The 14961-nt window shown below is 40.5% G+C and overlaps 1 protein-coding gene across 4 annotated transcripts in view; it reads left to right on the top strand.

The window, feature by feature from the left end:
- GNAL (G protein subunit alpha L) overlaps positions 1-14961 on the top strand; it is a 169747-nt gene that overhangs the window by 149532 nt on the left and 5254 nt on the right. For all 4 annotated transcript variants that reach the window (XM_081918106.1, XM_081918104.1, XM_081918105.1 and 1 more), the window contains 2 exons: positions 12892-12946; positions 14074-14147. In XM_081918106.1, the coding sequence (XP_081774232.1) occupies positions 12892-12946; positions 14074-14147 (129 nt within the window). The remainder of the gene's footprint in view (positions 1-12891; positions 12947-14073; positions 14148-14961) is intronic.

Raw genomic sequence — 14961 nt, forward strand, 5'->3', positions numbered from 1 at the left:
TTTTGACCAAAGGTGGGAGCCAGGACAAATGTAGTTTTGCCCTAAAATAAAGCTCATTTGAATGAAGATTATAAATGAAATTAAAGTTTTAATGCTCAATAAGGTACCAGCAAACCGATTTGTAATTTTGTTTGGCTGTATAAAAGACTGGTTTCTGCCGGAAGATAAGGAAATGACAGCCCATCTGTTAACAGCTGCACATATAGGAATTGGTAAATATAGTTAATTAATATAGTTAATTAATAGGATGGGGGGTAGACAAACAAATAATTAAAATTAAAATTAAAAATGGGAGCATGTTTGTAATGTGTACAGTATAAGAAGACACAGGAAAATTTAGGACCATTTTGTTTGGCTTAGCTGTATTGTTTTTTTTTGGGGGGGGGGAGTGCAATAAAATATATTTTCAGAAGAGAGTTGGAATGTAGTGAGCCAAGGCCTGTTTGGGGCAAAAGCCTGTCTTGCTCTTTTGTAATAATGTAGGGCACAGGAATGGCTTATGAAAGCCAGAAGCATTTTATCAAGTAGAATCGGAGAGCTGAGCTTGGACAAACAAGACCTGCAGAAGCTTTTGCTGTTATTATATAACTGAAAACAGTTTGCCAGGAGGGATACCTAATATTTCCTTAAAGACAATAAGTTACTCACCTGTACAGTAACCCTGTAAAAGAAAATTACCAAGAAGCGTTACCTCACTATTTCACAACATTAAAATTTGAAAAGATTTCATGATGGAAAAAAGCAGGAATGCCTGTGTACTTTCCTTAGCCAATATTAGGGTTGTATATGTTAGGGAAGTATGAAAGCACGGTGACTTGCCAAGCAAGAGACAATATATCATTGTGTAAGACTTAAGTGACAGTTTAGTTGTTTATGTAATAAAAGAGCTGTTGAGGATCCATGTGTTTTATTTCCTGAGCTACACCAGTTTTGCCGGTGAAAATGTATTTTTAAACTCTTTAAGATAATTGTCAAGATTTAAGTACTGTATTACAGTAACGAATCCACTCTTTATTAGCATTTAGTGGAGTTGATTTACTTGACGGACAGGTCACCTCACATGCAGCAACCCCAGTCTTTCTTTTGCTTGCTTGCTTGAAGTGGGAGTGGGTTGGAAGAGAATTACTGAAATGCATATAGTTCACCCATTTCCCCATAATGGTTGATGTGCTTAGGTCTCATATTATATGCAATGAGGATCATTTTGTGCGCAGGTGCTGTTCCCACAATGGACTGGCACCAGGCCCTTTATATGATTTCTGTGATAATTTACCTGTTAGACTGAGAAACGTCAGTATTATTAAAAAGTAGTATTCAGCAACTCCTGATATCCAGACCTTTCACATTAAACATTTCCCCAATTGTTTTGTATTTCACAGACCCCTCCCCTAGTTAGGCTCTTTCTGTCAAAGTGGTTTGTTAGTCTGTGCTAAAAGGAAATCTGACCTATACAATATAACATTAATTTTTTTAAAAAAACCATGCTATATATTTTACGGGTCACTCGCAACCTGTGTGAGGGTTACATTCCAGGGATGACGCATATATGCAAAAATGTGTATAGTCAGACAAGACCCTTCAAACTGACCCTACACAGCCATCCTTATCTTCTGGGGCTGGCATTCATAATGGGTCACATACAAACACACCCCAAGCCTTGCTTACTGGGCTCTAGGATGCTCCCATGAGATATTGCAGGGCACCCAAGAGCCTCCCTAGAGCTGAGTAAGCAAATCTGAGTTTCCCAGCTCAAAAAGAACTCTCCACCTTCCATGATTTTTGTGCTATTTCAACTGGCCAATCGCCAAGCATGTAAAGTTGAAATTATTATTATTTATTGAATTTATATACCTGGAGGTTTCAGGGCAGAATAAAATAAAAATATAAAACCACAAAATATATAATCAGAATAAGAACAACCACCCAATAACTCCCCCACCCCCGAAAAAAAATATTTTAAAAGGGCATAGAATGTCAATCAAATCAACCAAATACTTAGTTAAAAAGCAATATTTTTGCCTGGCGCCCGAAGGTATATAATGAAGGTGCCAGGCAGACTTCCCTGGGGAGAGCAGTCCACAGATGGGGAGCCACTGTGTAGAAGGCCCGTTCTCATGTTGCCACCCTCCGTTCTCGAGTTAAGTGTGTGTACGTTAAATGTGTGTAAGTAGTATGCTGCCTCTATAATAAATATATAAAATGTTTAACATAGTATGATTGTGAAGTTTTTCATATTCACAATTAGGGTTGCCATATTTCAAACAGTGAAAATCCAGACAGAAAAGTTGTTGAATTTTGGGGGGCAAAATCGGGGTGTGTGTGCCATTTTTGAGCTATTTTTATGGAAAATTGGCAGAAATGTCATTGCTGACATGGGCTGCCATACTTCCAAATTTTCCCAGGCATTTTACTGATTTCCGCCAGGACACTGTTAGAGTAAGCAGCATTCCAGATATGTCCGAAAATATGGACGTGTGGCAGCCAATTAAATGAGTTTTGTGTATGTACTATATACAATAAAAATGAAAAGGAAGGAAGATGAAATTGCAAGACCTTTAAGGCTCTGCAATTTCATCAATATGCACATTAAATATTTTGGTGGAAGTTAATGTGCAGACTTGCATCACAGACCACATTTGTTCAGTGGTGGTGTATTTACACTTCTGACAAATTAAACAGTTGTCACATCACTTCCCCATGGTGGAGCAATGCTCTCCAGACTATTCTAGCAGATAAATTATGCTATTTTGTGATGCTGCAATGCTATTATTTTTCTTATGTGAAGTCTTAAAGAATAGAATTATTTAATATAACGGGCTCTTTAGAAGATCTCTAAATAGACTTGGAAGACTATTAAAAAGCAGCACCACAATTTCATATAAATTCCTGTAGCAGCTTTAGATTTGAAAATGGCCTATTTCACACTTCTTAAATTATATTTGTGTGTTTCTAGACTGTTTCCCACTTTTCAACTCTACCTCCAATGCTGAAAACCAGTTTGGAGAAATAGTACTTGCTGATTGGAATGGTGCAGTTTGATATAAATAACAAATAATTCATTATATAGTTTTAAGTATACTAATTTTAATATAAAACATAATTGTTTTGGACTTTTAAAATCCTAAGCCAGGAAAATCAACTGCAGATATTCAATCTGAATTTAGGACTAATTGAATTCTCTCTCAACACTTCTAACATAGGGTTACCAGACGTCCCCAGTTCCCGGGGACAGTCCCTGAATTTGCACATCTGTCCCCAGACAAATTCCGTCCCCGGAATGTCCCCAGATTTGCAAATCTGTCGCCGGGAAACATGGCAGCAGCAGCCTCAGCAGCCCGGAGCCAGCCTGTTAGCGCAGTTGGCTCAGGCTGGCTTCAGGAGCTGCCCGCTGCCGTTGCGCCCACCATTTTTCCTGCGCCACGGCAGTGAGCAGCAAGCAGCTCCTGAAGGCAGCCAGAGCCTCCTGCACTACCAGGCTGGCCCCTCCTGGGCAACAAACGCCTGCCTGTGACTCCTGAGCCTCCCCATATCTGTCAAAACAAAGGGGGAAGGAGATTGGGGAAGGCTCAGGAGTCACGGGCGGGTGGCGTGCCATTGCCCAGTTTTTTATGTTTCACGGGGTGCGAAAGAAGGGCTTTGCACTTTTATACAATATGCATGTGTGCTTGGGCCCAGGGTCTTTTGCCTCACCATCCCCACTACTGACTCCCTGTTGCTACTCAGCTTCGGGGGGGGGGGTGTCCCCGGATTCATTGAAAAAAAATCTGGTAACCATATTCTAACACGCTAGCTCAGAAGTAAGACTCATATATGGAAAGAGTGTGATGCTGAAAATTAATTCATTAAACAGCAGAACATTATCAGCAGCAGTAAATGTTAAAATCCCTAAAATCAATGCTAGTGGTAACATAAACTCACATATCAACATATAAAATGCCTGGGCAAAGTGAATACCTCACTTCTGCATTTGTAACCCTAATGTCTTACGCACTATGGCAACTCTGTTGACATATAATAATATGAATTTCCTGTATTTATAGCTTATAAAATGACACACACAGAGATTTATTTAAATCGCTTGAGAAGAAAGATGTTCCAGATGATTTAAGAATTTCAATTCAAGGTTGTTGTTGTTGTTTTGTGAGTTGCAAGCTTATCTTTTGAGGAATGTGTTCTATAACATGCAGATTCAGTCTCGGTTTCACCCTCAATAAGTTCAATTTATATCTCCAATCAAGGTCTTAAAACTTGATGCTGCAAATGTAACGGACATGGCCTTCTCTCCATTGCGCCTTAAGACTATCAGTTGCATCTGGCCTGCCAAGTGTCTGTTGTACAGACTTGAGCAGGAGTCGCGTGTAGCATGGTGCAAGGGATAATTGTTCTACTAGTCATCTATCAGTGCTTCTGTATGGTCAATATTATACAGGACACATCCAAGACACCCACACAGCCAAATTCCATACATTACATTAGCCCCTGAAATAATTGCATTTTCCCAGCAACGAATCCTGTCCTGTAACGCAAAGCAGTCCTTCATTACGGCACGATGAGGGACTTGAAGAGGATGTTTACTGTCCCCAGCACGTTACACAGTTTGCACTGGCTAGAATTTATTGAGGAAGTGTGAAATAGGATGCTAGAGTATGTGCGAGCGGAACTTGAACTGCAGCTTCGGTTTCACTGAGCGTATGATTCCATTGTGTTGCAATTTAGAACAAGTTGCTAGAAAGCTTGGGAATACAAATGACTTACACAGAAGTTATCTATGTGAACTTACACTGTTCAGCATTCATACCAAGACTCTCCCCCCCCCCCAAAGTTAACAGAGCCCTGTTTCCCCACCCCAGAGGCACAGCAGGTGGCATGAGAGGGCATTGCTGGAAACGAGAGGACCAGGCATAACTCCCATGTCCCCCAACTAGTCCTCCCTCTGTTTGCTACACAGGTTCCTCATAATCTGAAGCATGAGTAACATGAATGGCATGTACATGGAAGGCTGGGCAAAAAAATTCCCACTCCATAATGATGCCCCCTCAGACTGCTTGCTCGTGTAACTGGGGGCAAGTGGGAAAGCTTTGAGATCTACTGCTGTGCGCAGCCGTTACACCTGAACTCAGTTGGTTGGAGCCCCAAGTGATTTCATTTTGCAGAAGCCTGTATAACCTTTAAATTACAGAAATAATAAGAATAGTATTGGTTCTATTTTTGGGTACACTCTGAATAATTTACAGCAGATATGAATCAAGCGATTTCAGAGGAGAGAAAATTTGGCTTAAATGTACATTGGCAATAGCTTTAAACAGTTCCTGCACCAATTAGCAAGAAATGTTCATCACCACCTGATATTACAAAATGATGTTTCCCTCCCTGCCTGTTTTGTGTGCGTGTGTGTTGTTTTTTGTGGGTTTGGGGCCTGGAAATTGTGTGGTAACAGCAGTAGGAATCCTGAGTGTTCCATGTGAATAGTTTTGCTGTAGATATACATTTTAACCTTGAAACCGTGGGAGTCTTCTAAACTCTCTGTGTAAAAGACAGTTTTCCAGATATAAATCTTAATATTGTTTATATAAGGACAGGGGTTAATGATTTGGCTCAGAAGCCAAAAATATCAGTTGAGCTAAAATATGGTTTATACACTAAATTTAGCTGTAGAATGAACTCTCCCCAAATCCACACCCCTATCGATGACTGCTTCTGTATTTAAATGCCAACTTAAGTCAAATATGACAAATAGTTTTGAACATTATTACGTTAAAAGAGAATGTTTCCAGAACCTCCCTGGAGGCTAGTAGACATGGTCTTTTTGCCAGTCAGTGAGTTCATTGCTAAATAGAAAACAGAATTTGGAATAATGACTGCTGATGTCACCAAGGGCACTGATGTTTGAGGTTCCCGAAAATGGGGAAGCATTGCTATTTCCAATTGCAGTTCATAAAAAGGATGATGTATTTGAGGGGCTTTTTCCCCCAGATGCAAGGTTGTGGGTTCCCAAGGCAGGCTGATAGCTTCCACCCCTTTCCAGCTTTCTGACAATAATGTTACAGATCTGGGGTAACAGAATTTGGGGGTGCAAGGGCACCTATAACTGCTAGAATTAGTTTAATGAGGGTGAAAGAGGAGAGCGCAAAATATGGTCTGAAGCTCAACATAAAAAAAACGAAGATCATGGCCACTGGTCCCATCACCTCCTGGCAAATAGAAGGGGAAGAAATGGAGGCAGTGAGAGATTTTACTTTCTTGGGCTCCATGATCACTGCAGATGGTGACAGCAGCCACGAAATTAAAAGACGCCTGCTTCTTGGGAGAAGGGCAATGACAGGCCTAGACAGCATCTTGAGAAGTAGAGACATCACCTTGCCAACAAAGGTTCGTATAGTTAAAGCTATGGTTTTCCCAGTAGTGATGTATGGAAGTGAGAGCTGGACCATAAAGAAGGCTGATCGCCGAAGAATTGATGCTTTTGAATTATGGTGCTGGAGGAGACTCTTGAGAGTCCCATGGACTGCAAGAAGATCAAACCTCTCCATTCTGAAGGAAATCAGCCCTGAGTGCTCACTGGAAGGACAGATCGTGAAGCTGAGGCTCCAGTACTTTGGCCACTTCATGAGAAGAGAAGACTCCCTGGAAAAGACCCTGATGTTGGGAAAGATGGAGGGCACAAGGAGAAGGGGGCGACAGAGGACGAGATGGTTGGATAGTGTTTTCGAGGTTACCAGCATGAGTTTGACCAAACTGCGGGAGGCAGTGGAGGACAGAGATGCCTGGCGTTCTCTGGTCCATGGGGTCACGAAGAGTCAGACACGACTAAACGACTAAACAACAACAACAAGAAATTAATAAAAGGGTGGAATTTAGCTGATTTTTTGAGTACTGAAGGAAAGATGCCAGGCCAGTGGAAAAATACAGACTAAGCTCACTTTCCAGGGCCAGGGCCTCACCTGGGATAAAAGTCATTAAGCATGGCAAAAGGTGTTGATAGCCCATCACAGGGAAATCCTTGGGCCTGTGCCAACGGAGGTGGCTAGGGTTATGCTGAGCAATGCCGTAATTACAGGGATATAGTCATCTTTTAAAACTGGGCTTAGAATAGTGGGGAGAACAGGTGAGCAGACAGGGGTTGCTTGGCAAGGGGTTTTCTGGAAAGGAGAAGCAGGAAGTCGAGAGAACTTTAATACTTGGGGCTGAAGGGCAGATGCCATGAGGGCTGGCTGAAGACAAGCTGGAGCAGAGGCACAGAGATGGCACTTAGAAAGCCTCTGAACGCAGTGCTGAGCTGCTGTGAAGGACGGGCCTTCTTGAGATGCAAATGCTGTCAACTCCACACACTCTCCATCTGTGCCCAGGTTGTAAAAATATGTTAATAAATCCCATTTTAAAAGACAGGACAGCCTCCACTGCATCTTGATTCCCAATGGAAACACGACCCTGAGTGAGCGCCTGGAACCTGCCGGAATTTTGCTCTCATTTCCTCTCTCATTGAAAGAGGAATCACTTCAGAGAAATTTTATCTCCTGAGGTGTACAAGGATAAAGCACTTAACTGCTCTTTAATCTCCAATCCTAAATACAAATAATTTGGTACATGTTAGTGAAGCATTTAAATATGTGTTTGTCACAAATTAATACCTACTAATAGAAACCTAGCTTGACTATATTAGAATCATAGTTTGCCTCTCTCTTTGTGTTACTGAAATAATATTTAATGAATACATTTGTAATTTATTTCAGTATAGACATTCTACAATGTTGCTGCAGAAAGCCTCTAGAATTGCTGGAAAATATGTTTTTTGATGTAGACTCAAAGTAAAATATTTTTGTTTAAATAAATCTCATGCTCCCATATCTCACTAAATCTAGTCAGCCGATACAAACTGGCAACCATTTTATAATCAAGGCCGTCTGGCTTGAGGATTTATTTTATGTGTGACAATGCAAATAAATACTAAGTGAATATTTCAGTATTTGAAACTTTCATAGTAAAACAAAAAAATACTTTCCGGACAAATTCCTAAAACTCTAATTTCACATTTGAGATATGGAAACTTGTGTCCCTTATATGTAACATGAGTTACCCATTTTAACAGTTACATAAATAGGTTACAACAAATAAACTGAATTTTATTTTAAATGGCTGTTAGAATTTGATTCCATTTAAAGGTGTTTGTTACCTTACTAGACTGAAAACCGGAGGTGTAAACTATTTAGAATGCAGTTTTGTTGTTTGCCCAAATGTAATGTGAGCTGGCACATTTTGTTTTGTTATTGCTGCCCTCTGCAGGTTGCTTGAAGTATAATGAAAAGGGAGTTTGATGCTTGGAAAAGCAGAGATGAACTTTAAATGCAATTTTCTAGTGACCAAATGTTTTGTCCATGTGACCAAATTATTTGTTATAATCCATAATCAAAGGGAAAGGGATTGGGCGGTGGGGAAGGAAGGAAGGAAAATCCAACCCCAGCCACATCTTATTAGCTACAAGTTCTTATAAGAACCAGTTGGAATAGAAACAGTTCAAAGAAAGGAGCAGCCAAAAGTTGCTGATTTTTCAGCAGAGTGTACAATAGAGACCCGGCAGTCCCAACTCTGCTGCAGCCTGATAGAAAGGCTATATAATATGGTGTCTCTGTAGAGTTCAGATAGCTATTGGCCATCTTTTCAGTGGTACAGTTACTTTAGACTCTGAATTTAATGGTTTTGCAGGAGTGGCCTTCATTAGATGGTAACGTGTATTACAGTGGTGCCTTGGGTTACATACGCATCAGGTTACATGCGCTTTAGGTTACAGGCTCCGCTAACCCAGAAATAGTACCTTGGGTTAAGAAGTTTGCTTCAGGATGAGAACAGAAATCGGGCTCTGGCAGCGAAGCAGCAGCAGGAGGCCCCATTAGCTAAAGTGGTGCTTCAGGTTAAGAACAGTGTCAGGTTAAGAACGGACCTCCAGAACAAATTAAGTTCTTAACCCGAGGTACCACTGTACCTACTTCAAAATGTGGTAAGCCACCCCTAATGCTCATTTTGCTGAGTGGAGCACTGGACATCTGTTCCTAACTTGGTACGTTTCAAAAGGCTGCCTGAAACAGTCCTATACACCAGACAAATTAGGCCCAGCAGGCTAAAGATTCCCCAAGGCTGGTGTATAAGTTTGTTGTCTTGGTAGCATTTTGAACGGTACCATGTTTCTAACAACCAATCATTCACAAGGAACCTACTGTTTCTACTGGGATTGTATTAAGATTTCTTTGAATAGTAAAGATGATGTTGAGATTAGGATTTTTTATTATTATTTGTACCCTGCCCATCTGACTGGGTTGCCCCAGCCACTCTGGGTGGCTTCCCACAAATATAAAAACCTTGTAAAACATTAAACCTTAAAAGCTTCCCCATACAGGGCTGCCTTCAGATGTTTCCTAAATGTTATATAATTACTTATTTCCTTAACATCTGATGGGAGGGCATTCCACAGGGTGGGTGCTACTACGGAGAAGGCCCTCTGCCTGGTTCCCTGTAACTTGGCTTCTCGTTTATGGTTTCAAATAAAAAAATCCTTTTTATGCATGTCTTTTTTTAAAAAAAGCATGCCTTCCTTTTCTCTATAAAATGATCTCTCTCTCTCTCTCTCTCTCTCTCTCTCTCTCTCTCTCTCTCTCGATATATATATATATATATCAATCACACACCAAACAGTTAAAATGGTTCACATTACATTGATTTCAGTGGTAGTATTAAACACATGCTCCACGATTTTCAATTTCAGCAGTTTAGAAGGGGTTCCTCACAAGTAAATATCTATTTTCTTTTGATGTGTGAAACCTTAGCTCCAAACCTTTTCGAAACGGGGGGGGGGGGGAGTGCAGGTTGAAATCTGCACTTTTGTGTTTTCTGCCTACATAAGATAAATTTTAAGATTGCTTGTCAAAGAAAGTGTCAGATGTGTTTCCAAGGCAACTTACTAAAGATACTTAGAAATCTAAAGATAGATATAATAATGTCAGTAGCTAAATAATATTGTTCATCTTGGCCTTTTTCTCTTTAACAAATGTGAAATATTTAAGATAGATTCAGAAGCCTTCTAACTATTGCTGTTTTGGGCAGTTTATTGCAGAGTTAGTTCATGTTAGAGCAAAGTGATAAAGGAATACACAGTGAGATGCACAGGGAAAGGAAGTTCCCTGTTGGCAGGCAGGATTGACTTGTTTGGCCATCCCATTTTCTCAGCCATATAACTTGATTCAAAATTCTCTCCCAGGTTTTATGTTCTGGACAAACAGCTCACTTTGCTGCAAGGAATGTTTGTGGCCAAGGGTTGAGATGGATTACTTTTTTAAGTAGCAAACCTGTTTAAGGCATGAGCCTAAGCACATTTAAAGGAAAAGGTACCCTTGACTGTTAGGTCAGTCGCGGACAACTCTGGGGTTGTGGCACTCATCTCGCTCTATAGGCCAAGGAGCCAGCGTTTGTCCGTAGACAGCTTCCGGGTCATGTGGCCAGCATGACTAAGCTGCTTCTGGCGAACCAGAGCAGCGCACGGAAACGCCATTTACCTTCTTGCCGGAGCGGTACCTATTTATTTATTTACTTGCACTTTGTCATGCTTTCAAACTGTTAGGATGGCAGGAGCAGGGACCAAGCAATGGGAGCTCACCCCATCACGGGGATTTGAACCGCCGACCTTCTGATCGGCAAGCCCTAGGTTCTGTGGTTTAGACCACAGCGCCACTGAACCCTGTGCAACTGATTTCTAAGAAAATGTGCTACTTCATTGAACTGTAGGATTCTCACAAAAGCTGTATGAAGTTAGTTAAGCCTTTTTATGTGGCAGTCAAAGGCAATACTGTTTACTGCGGTTTCATACCTAGACAAATAAATGTTTGAGTGTAAAGTGTTGTTCAGATTTTACGAAAAAGCACAAGCAATTAGTTTTTTTACATATGCAAACATAGATATCCTGTATATATTAAGAGGAGAGTTGCATATGGTTGGTGTATTATCATTAGAGTTTTATCAGACATCTGATGCAACGAGAACTTTTGAGCAGCATATAAAGGTAGTGCTTGTTTAAAAACAAGTGCCTTAGAACAACCTGTCATGCACAGGGTTTAAATACTTATGTGTGAGAAGGAAGGTTGTCAGGGTCCCATTGAGGCTGCTATTGCCTTTCTACCAAAAAGCTGATCCCTCTGCACTGTTACTATGCATGGGGGTGGGGGCGACATTCATCTTGCAGAGGAGGGATTGGCATGGAAGTAAAGTACAAAATACCTTGCCATTTACAACCTTAAACAAATCTTCACTTTGCCTTGTAACTTTCACTAAATTTTGCCAAAATAGATATGCTGTGGAGGATCTATGATCAGATCTCCAAATGTTGTGTATTTTCACTTAGAGCTGCTGCTATTATCCCTGCCAATTTGGATCCTGGCCATTGTTCTGAGGGAGGAGTTAACTCTTTTCTCTCAGTACAATGTGAGAACCTCTTCTGTTGCCACTCTAGCAGCAGTTTTGAAAGGTGATTGGAGTCAGGGAAACATCTGTGCTTAAAGCAGTGTCACAGCCCAAATAAAAATCTTAAAGTGCTTGTAGTTGCATCTGAGCAAAAGGAAAATGTGTTGGAAGCTCCAATCACAGAGTAGTGTGATCCTTCCACAACTGTATCCTACAATATGGCATCAGGAAAGGGGGCTATATGTCTGTTTTAGTGGCATCATAAGCCTTAGAAAAGCAGTCATATCCAGCCAGCACTCCAAATTACAATAGCTCTACTATTATGGGAAAGAGAGAGATTTTAGGTTTATCCTCTAAACCAGGAGGGGGGGGGTGTCTAATCTGTTGCCCTCCAGATCATGTTGAGACTCCACATTCATCATTCCTGATGCTTCATCGCGCTAGCTGGGGCTGTTGGTTCCTGGAGGCCGCAGTTTAGCCACTGCTGTTGCAAAACTAAAGTGGTTTATTGAGGAGAGACGTATAAGCCTGCAAATGAACAACAGCTTCTCATTTCCTGTAAACTGGAAATAACCTAGCACTTCTCCCTGCTTGATGTCTGCTCTTCTTTAAAACTTTAACACCACACTTTTATTTCCTGGTAGTCAGCCTGTTGCCATAGCAACAGGTGTTGGAAATTCAGGTAATATGAGTCAGGGCTAATCCTGCTAATACGTACATCTTTCCTAGGAGCCTTGTCTTGGTACTTCCCTGTCTTATGCTTGTAGCTGTGCCCTGTATCCCTTGTGAAAATAAACCTTTTGGTGGATTCACAGGGTTCTTAAATCTAAAAGTAATGCAGGGCACGTTATCTTGTTGATAGGTTACGGGGGGAAATATTTTAAAACTCAAGTAAAAACATTAACAAGCAATGGTCCACATACAACAAATATAAATAATAGGTGAGCTCTTTCGTTAATCAGAGTAGCCCCATTGAAATCAGTAGACTTAAGTCTTTCCATTTTAATGGGCTCTACTCAATTTCTTAGTTGGCCAATAAGATGGGTAATCTAACAATAAATATGCATTATGATTTCTTAAAAGATTGTATTTTAGAAAGTGACGGTGCTGTACTGTTTCTGCAGAGATACACTAAACAATGCACATCCACAGGGTTGTTATGGTGGTTGCCCAAACTTCTTTGTTGCATTAGCTTTTTAAAGTTCTGAATATCACCTTTCACATCTTTCTTGACAGGTAATTAATCCAACATTTGGATTGTATAGGCTTTTATTGGGGGCCCTTGTGCTGTAAAAAGTATTGGATAAATGGTGTTTTGGCTGCAACTTTAACCATGTTTCTTAGATTACCCACCATGTGTACCACAATAATAGTGGGGATGAGGCAGCTGTTATTGGGTGTTTTAGATATATTAGATTTTCCATGGTTAACAGCTGTGTTTTCTTTCAGCTTTCTAGAAAGAATAGACAGTGTCAGTCTGATTGATTACACACCCACAGATCAGGTGAGTAAAGTGGGAAACAACTGGCTGTGAACTGTAAGTCATCTTCATATTTTTTTATTAAAAAAATGTGTCCAGTGGTGTCCATCTGCTGAGAGAATAAAACGTGTCAGTGGAACAGGAATGCAGTGTCTGGTATTTCCCTTGCATGCTCTATGCCACTGAAACCTGCTCCAGAAGAGACTTCAAAAAATTGCCTCCGTCCCTGTTCTACTGGTAGATTTGTTTCATGTGTGCACAGACAGCACTGGATGCAACCCATAGTATTTAATTTTAAATATACTAATTTTAAACCGTTTGGTGGGGGGAATGTCTCAGATGAAGGATGAGTTAATTCTGTCATGTTTGCTTCCTTAAAATTCAGAGATCACAATCACAGAAAGAACGTAGATCATTTGTTGAATTGTTCTAGTCCTTCATCCACGACTGGTGAATTTAGTTTTTGTGAACAACAGGGGCTTTAACTTTTTCCCTTTCATGCCACGTGGCAGACTGCTTTTGAACTGTGGGCGGGGGAGGGAGGAGAGACATTAAAAACAATTTGTTGTATTACGGGGTGGAGGCAGTCATTCAAAGAACAAAAGTAAAATAGTTCCACCTTGCTTGATTCTAAGCAGGTCTTCAGATCCTGGCCAGTATCAAAAAGTAAATATCACCCGACTCCTTGTTTGCATTTCCTGATGCCCAAGAAGCAAAACACATCAGCCCTTTTCACTGCTGATTGTGAGGCACGTGCCATCCTGGTGTCTGGCATAGACACAAAGGCACGCCTTTTCAGAGGGAATTTAGCCAGGTATGGTAAGAACTGTGCAGTTTGAGAAGTTACTGAGAAGAGAGAGCCAGCTGACGAAACAGTTGTGTCAATTCACATTGTGCATCAGTTGCCCTGAAATGTTGATATATATCAGTTAAAATTGTATAGTCCGGGGTAGACAATGTGATGCCTCCCAGATGTTGTGGGCAACAACTCCCACCAGACCCAGCAGAATGGCCAAGAGTCAGGGGGTGATGAGGGCTGTCATTCAAAACATCTGGAAGAACTACGTTGGCTACTCCTGTACTCCTAGTATAAACAAGTGTATTTTTAAACCAAAAAACTACATACTTCTGATTCTGTTTTTCCTTTCCAGGATCTCTTGAGGTGCAGGGTTTTGACATCAGGGATTTTTGAGACAAGATTCCAAGTAGATAAAGTAAACTTTCAGTGAGTACACTAGTACTGTAGTAATCTGTAATTTTTGTCATTATGGTAAAGTAGAGGTGACCAAATTGACTTTAAAAAAATTATAGAACCTTTTTTTTTTTCAAATAACCTTGTGGGCTGCAGCAGGATTGCACAAGAGAAGAGCAAAACTTGAAACATATACAACAGCTCCATTTGTTGCACAAGCCATTGCTGATTATTTACTTCTTTCGGGAAATTATGGTCCTTGAACTTTCAAATTTCAGATGAGGTCTTTCCAAGGCTTTATATAATGATAATGAAAGAGTGGAAGTGTTATTTCACGAGCCCTAATTCAAATAGCACATTAAAATCCCTGGGTTTTGAATTTTTATATTTGATACCTCCGAAAGCAATGATAGCTACTACAAAGAGAAATTTAATTAACAACTAGGCTATGTTTGCTGTTAATACTTTTTTCTAGTCTGACTGCAGCAATGAAACATTTCCAATGAACCATTTTAATACTTTTACCCATTTGAAATTTTTGGTATATTCTGGAATGTTCTTAGGCCTAAAATATATGCTGCCTCTCAAAATGATTACATTCTAAACAGTGCTTATAAAACTCTAGTAAACCTGAATAACTTTCTCAGCCTTGTAAAAGTATTGTAGGAATGTCAAGTTAATTCCTTCTGTCCTATGAATCACTAGAGCAGGCACAGGCAAACTCGGCCCTCCAGATGTTTTGGGACTGCAATTCCCCTCATCCCTGACCACTGGTCCTATTAGCTAGGGATGATGGGAGTTGTAGTCCCAAAACATCTGGAGGGCTGAGTTTGCCTGTGCCTGAGAT

Source organism: Podarcis melisellensis, assembly GCF_964234715.1.
Source record: "Podarcis melisellensis genome assembly, chromosome: 7".
In the NCBI taxonomy this organism is placed as follows: domain Eukaryota; kingdom Metazoa; phylum Chordata; class Lepidosauria; order Squamata; family Lacertidae; genus Podarcis; species Podarcis melisellensis.